Source organism: Lissotriton vulgaris, chromosome 7 (genome assembly GCF_964263255.1).
Source record: "Lissotriton vulgaris chromosome 7, aLisVul1.2, whole genome shotgun sequence".
Taxonomy (NCBI): Eukaryota; Metazoa; Chordata; class Amphibia; order Caudata; family Salamandridae; genus Lissotriton; species Lissotriton vulgaris.
Genome location: NC_141695.1, coordinates 41,017,127 through 41,024,192, shown reverse-complemented (window position 1 = coordinate 41,024,192; position 7,066 = coordinate 41,017,127). Strand labels below are relative to the sequence as shown.

The 7,066-nt window shown below is 40.1% G+C and overlaps 1 protein-coding gene across 1 annotated transcript; it reads left to right on the top strand.

Annotated features, from left to right (window-relative positions):
* The first annotated feature begins 2,573 nt into the window (after positions 1–2,573).
* Positions 2,574–4,475, top strand: LOC147700651 (olfactory receptor 5G9-like). Its single transcript, XM_086929164.1, has 2 exons — positions 2,574–2,636; positions 3,504–4,475. The coding sequence occupies exons 1-2, from the start codon at positions 2,574–2,576 to the stop codon at positions 4,473–4,475; spliced, it is 1,035 nt and encodes a 344-aa protein (XP_086785290.1).
* The last annotated feature ends 2,591 nt before the right edge of the window (positions 4,476–7,066 follow it).

The window sequence follows — 7,066 nt, the reverse complement described above, 5'->3', positions numbered from 1 at the left end:
TGTTACTACATTTCCCTCTAGATCTTGGGCTTTTCAAAATCAGGACATCTAGGAGGACAGCATGAAAAGCTGTTCATGGTTGTTATAGCATTCATCAGTGAGAATATCCAATTCTCTTTCAGAAAGTGTAATCTTCCACCTGTGCTCCCTTGCTCCCTTCTCCCTCAGCTGGCTGGCCATTGCACTGCTTGCTTTGTGCCTGGATGCAGTCTTGGAGTGTGCTGCTGCCTTCACAGTGTGCTCCTACAGCTAAATGGAAATCAGGAAAGACACCACTTCCTGATGTGAGGTCCTTCTGCTGTACTAGGAAGTAATTGGGAATTTTTAATGCTGCAGTAGCTAATTGCGACTGCAATCGCAAACTGCTGTCACAATTTAAGACCACGGACCAACTCTCAAAAAGTGAATTCTGTAATTACGATGCATCTCGATTGTGAGTCACAAACAGGGCCAGATTTGTACGTAAATCAGATTTTTTCACTTGCATTTTGCGAGTTGCTAATTCTCTCAAATTGCAAGATGCAAATTTCCAGGTCGTGTATCTGGCCCTTTGTTTCTCGATACAAAAATAATGGCTGAACAGAATTACACCATATTTTGGAATGAAGGAAGAAGGTCTTTGTTCAGCTTTTATGTAAATCCATTTTAGTAGATTTTTGAGAAATTTGATGTTAAAAAGGTGCCTAGGCTAGGCATAAAGAAGTTACATTTTAGCAATATCTGGACCAGTGATCTGCAGATCCTCCACAGCTACGTGAACCCACACAGCATTCATGAATACAACGAAAAAAAGACACATCATGTGATTAGGGAACTTTTTTCCTGTTGCCCATTGTGAATCTACTAATCTTCCAATGGATTCCTGAATCTGGAGTACTGATTGGCTGGCAAGCACAGAAACGTGGCCGTGCATACCTCAAAGTGTCCATTCTCAGAATGTGGTTGAATAGCCTAGACCAAGAACTGACCCTGCAGCCAACACCTTCTGTGTGAAGCCAAAGGCAATGTAGTCTTGGTGTTGTCTGCCCTTGGAGGGTTAGGCACAGGGTTTGATTGGAGGGCACACTCTGCAACTAAGTCCTCTGTGCATGGTTAAAGGCCATAGGGAGCAAGGTTTGCACACCCATCGTCCATGTCCTGTGACTACCCTCCACAGTGCACAGGCAAATGTGGGTAGAGATAAGCTTCTTCAGCCAGATCCTGCAGCCACCCACAGTGGTGTGGGAAAATAGTGGTTGACCCAGAAGGTTGAGTGCATGAAACTCTTAGTTCTGGTGCAAGATAAAAAAAATCAAAGATTCACTGACATAACAACGGATTAAGGTGGTTTGTAGTTAGGTTTGGTTGTAATACCTCTGTGTATAATATTTTTAACTGAGAAATTCACCTAAATAGCAAAGTTAAAGTGTAGTTATGGATATAAGTTAAAACTGTAAAACTATTGGAAATTGCTGGTTAAGGTTATAAGCTCAACACATAAGTCATTCAACAGCCATGCAAACCATAACCTGCACACCAAATGCAATGCTTATGACTTCTCAATATACCAATAAATAACCAAGCCTAAAAGTGAAACGTGGTTAATAACAAAACAACACATAATGAAGCCAATTAATGATACTACATTCTTAGTAGTCTCTGTCAAAGTGGTAATTTAACATGCAATGTCATCTATTATGTAAGATGATTTAGAACATTTGCTACTTCATGCCATGATTTCACAACACCGCGATGCTGCTGTATTGCAAAATGGTTTGCTAAAATTAAAACTTAATAGTCCAATTATGTCTTTTTTTGCTGCTCTTACATTTGGCCTACTTCAAAAATGCATTCCACAATAGTTTTTCCTATCAAATGTAACAATAAAAAAATAGGGGTTTCACTGTATGCAATTCAAGTACCATGATAATTGGAATGGAAGTCCCACCTTCTAACATCGATGGGTTCTGGGAACAAGCTGTGAGTCCCTATCAACAACAAAATTAGGACACATATGATTGGTAATACACCAAGCACACTTTAAAAAGCAAGTTCCTATTCTTAGAAACAATGACTCAACTTTTCTTTAGATACAATTTTTATATCCAACACAGGAGATTCACTGTGGTGCAGTTGTGTATCTGAAAAAACTGGCATGTCCCTAATACATGAGACTCAAGACCTACGAGGCTCTCTAGAAAGTCCTGGACCTTCTATCCAGCACCATGATGAAAAGGAGACCACAACTTTATTAGATACAGCAAGTTAACTTACACCCTTTGTGACCAGGTGTTACAAGAGGATATTCAGGAATGGGCACCTTTTGGATGACACAGGTGATAAAACATCTAAGAATAATACATCCAAAGGAATTCTCCTGAACAGAAGGGCAGAGAAAAAGAAAAGAACAACAGCAGAATGAAGATGATATACCCAAAACATCACATCACAATTTAGTTGAAACAGATCACATTTGCAGATGTTTGCCACAAATTGCACTGCATCCAAAAAACTGTTATTGTCAAGTAAATACATTCAATGTTTCTACATAATTATTACCCAACACCTGAAGATGCAAATTAGGATTTTTGTGCATGGCCGAAGGTAAGAAATTTGAGAAATGTGTTATAGAAAAAAAGAAAAAGATTGAAAAAAGGGTAAGTATCATAGCCCACCCAAAAATAAATTAATGACTTAAAAATGGCTTTTTGAAAAAACTAATGAAAAGGTTAAACACAAGACCACAAGACCCCCAAAGAAATACATCTGATAATTATTGTTGACTAGTTAGCTACAGAACTGTGTGAATAAGAAGTTGACTGCCTAATGCAGGCTGAGCACAGGGCCAATCTCTGCTGAAACCAACTACTGCCTTGCACAGCAAGGATTGGACAGATTTAGGTGATTGGGTGCCAGCCCCTGCACCCAACTGTGTTTTGTGCTATATAATAACAAGAAAAAAAGTGGACTTCACTGTATAACCATCGGTAATGTGAATCTATTGCTAGTTTCAGTTGTAAGACCTTACCATATGGGTTTCCAAAAACTTCAGAAATTCACAGAAAAGCACAGCTAACTAATGATCCTCCCATAAAATAACAATGTTAGCTGCTTTCTGAGTTCATTCATATGAAAAGTCGAAATGACTGAGCATATTAATTATAAAAGCCAGACTTGGTGACGTTTGCGAAAATAAGGTGGAATGTGAATGGAAGTTAAGAGTGTGTTGGAAGTACTGAAGGCCAAGACAGTGGGCATTGTTTCTTAACAGACTTAGCTGATGAAGAAGAGTCTGGTGACAAGATCACAGAAAAATACAAATTGAGAAATAGAGCAGAGAAATAAAACTGAGTACATTTCCTTGTTTTTGTGTTTAAATGGTGAAACAGGCCTAAGGATGGAAGTTACAAAAATACTGTGTGTGTGATGAAGTAATGTGAAAGAGTCAGTCACGTAATTTAATCTAGTCATAGTTGTGAGATGATTTTTCCATTACTTATCAATGCTTCTTTTTTCTCCTACAGACAAAGAATGGAGAGGACATGGACATTGGAAATAACTTCTCAGTGACGGGGTTCATCTTGCTTGGGTTTTCTGACGATCCAGCCTTGCAGGCACCCATCCTTCTTCTGCTCTTTCTCATTTACCTCAGTTCTGTGTTGGGCAATTCCATTGTTTTCTTCATCATTTGTCTCAGCCCTAATCTTCACAAGCCTATGTACTATTTCCTGCTTCATATGTCCTTCCTAGACATCTGTTCCACCTCTGTCACTCTCCCTAAAGCCATTGACATTCATTTGACAGAAGGGAAGTTTGTCTCCTCAGCTTCTTGCTTTACCCAGATGTACTTTCTCCTGTTTTTCGTGAGTACAGAGATAATGCTGCTCACTGCCATGGGATATGACCGATACCTTGCCATATGCAACCCCTTGCGATATACTACCGTCATGAGCAGAAGGATGTGTGCTCAGCTGGCAGCTATATCTTGGACCATAGGAGTACTGGATGCAATGCCGCACACGCTCTTGCTGTCCAGCATGTCTTTTTGTGGGCATCAGACTCTTGATCATTTCTTCTGTGATTTACCTGTACTCACACAGCTTGTCTGCAGTGACATCACTAGCATTGTCATCACCACCTTCATAATTGCCGTTGGTTTAGGGATCGCTACCTGTGTAATTACACTAACATCCTATTTCTTCATCATTGCTGCCATCTTGGGAATCCGCTCGGCTGCTGGGAGGCGTCAAGCCTTCTCAACATGCTCAGCTCACCTCACCACTCTCCTTCTCTTCTATGGGACTGTGTTTGGTGCCTATCTCAAGTCCACCTCAGTGTACGCCAAAGGGCAAGAGAAGATATTCTCTTTGCTTTATACTGGCCTCATTCCAATGCTGAACCCTGTCATATACACTCTTAGAAATAAGGAGGTAAAGAAGGCACTAAATCAAGCCAGGAAAAATATTGGGATAGAAAAGTCCATCACTTGGCCATGAATATTCACCCTGCCCTGATTTGCCCAACAGCAATGATATCTGGGTTTATGGTGCTGATTTTTGATCATGAGTGAAGATAGATCATGCATGTGAGCAATGTCCTAGGCCTGACCACTAATTGTAGTCTTCTTTGCCCTGGAGTAGATCCCAAAGCACCTCCCTTGCAGTGGTAAAGGGCTACTGCCCTTATCAGGACTTAAGTAGCAAGGGCACTGTTGTGTCAGCATACCATGTTTTAGTAATGATGATCAGTCGTGTGAACAAGGCTTTTTATCTGTGTCACTGGTGTGGGGCCTGGCAGCCCACTCACGTAAAGGTCTGCTTTTGTATTCTTACATCACCCTTGACCTACACCATGTTAGTATGAAGCAGTGTGCAGCTCACGTGTATTTGCTGTGATGTATGTGTGCCTGTGAATGGTACAATATTTTGAGATCCATATGGGAAGGGCCTTGAGAACACATGTGGAGATGGAGAATCTGTGAATTGCCCCAATTCTGAGATTTTATTTGGGATACATACCGGAGGAAGGGAGAGCGGGGCTTCCATGTGCATCTCAAAAGGGCTTTCTGATTCTGAAAAAGTTGCTGGTCAGTGGGGCGTGGGTACATCTCAGGAGAGAGATAGTGCTGATGAGTAAAACTTAAAGAGTAGGGCTGTGGGCCTTTGTTAGGCATATATCAGTGAGGCTGAGATTAAGGAGTGATCCATGAGTAACTCCCACCGCCTGTGTTGAGGGTTTATTTGGGTAATTCAGTAACTCCATATGCGAGACGGGGCGCCATGAAGACATAAATGCTACCGCACAGATTGGGCCATCTGCCTGTGCACTGACCCAGGTTGGTGACCCCGTATACTAGGTACTATAAGGGACTGCAAGTGACTCTATATTTGCTGCCTCACCAATCAGGCCATGTGTCCATGTGCTGACGTTGATGGAGTTGTGCACTACCAGGATATCCAGGTGATAATAAAGAAGCTCAATCAGTTTCTTTGTTGCAAAAGTCTTTATTTAATATAATTCCAGAATATAAAAGCAACAGCCAACGCGTTTCGTTCATAGAACTTCGTCAGGGCTGTAGATAAAAAAATAAACAAAATACATAAGGGTCCAAACTCATATGGTACAGACCACAAAATAAAAACATTACAATCATTTAAAAAGAAGAAGGCCTACACACTTGTGTAGGGACCTATCTGGAGTAGCCACTCCTAGATCTTGTACTGAGCTTACAACAGGAGAACAAGCATTACATAATATACATTTGTGATGAAACCAACATTTTAGTGACAAGAATCCATGAACAATCCCAATTTTTTTAATTTTTTCGCAAATTTAAGGTTTGATGTTTTATAAGTAACCAGCCGGTCACAGCCTAATTCTATGTGGATTAGGTTTTTTTATTTATACATACATACGAGATGGGAGAAAATCAGAAGAATATTGTCGGATTGCTGGGAGATTTTATATATATTGCTGATACATTAGTCTGGCGGGGACGTCATTATAGATTATACAGAATCTGGCCCATACTAGAACAGAGACATAGCGTTATATCCCTTCTCTCTTACTGTACATTCCCTATTTATAGTATTAATTAAACAAAATACAATTTACACCCAATGGACTGATTTGTACAAAGTTAGTTACTATCATACTGATTCCTAAAATCCGAGACAGATCATGACGATAAGTATCAAGTTCTTACTTCCACATAGCCAGAACCGGTGAGAGAAGCATGGGCTTTTAATTATATACAATTTGAATTTTTATTTATTTCTTTATATCAAGACTGGATTATATGGATCCCTCATGAGTAGACTCTATCATGTGGGCGGTAATTCCAACCATAGTTTCACATAGTTTACAGAATATTAATAGTTTATGGCCATGCAATTGCAAAAATTACAAACAATGGCCTACATGTTTTACATCACCGGTCACTCATTCTGACAACCTATTTCAAAACCTGTAATCAATTATGCCAAATAGTACATACCAGTCAGTAAGTTGCATAAGGATCGTCTCAATCTGTCCTGCCTGTAGAGTATGGCAGTCTTTCAATAACGTGTGCCACCTTGATAATGGCCATGTTATAGAGCTAAAAAATGTAAGAATAATAATGTTCAAATGTCAATAGATATAAAAAGAGAAGAAATCAGTATTATGGATAAGATATCTAATTCACAATATCGTGGTATCCCAGACTGTCCCCATAGTTTCAAAACATCCTAACATATGGGGGCTAAGCAGTAGTATTAGACAGATATAAAGAATTATCATGCATGGCATCCCATATGCACTGCAAGTAGTGGCAGCGGCTAGGTATCCTCATAGTGTTCATGATTTTTTGTGTGTGAGCCCTTCTGAATAAAAATCGAAAGGGCGAAAGTGAAGTTTAATCGTGTACATATACAATCAAATTTGAGACCAATCAGGCCATGTGTCCATGTGCTGCCAAAAAGTCGTCAACCCCTTAGACCAGAGGGGTACAGAGCAGGAGCTGATGCTGTAGTACCCTGCACTCCAAGAGGGAGGAAGGGCTATTGTTATGTACACCGTATGATCATGACGAGAACTTTGGAAGAAA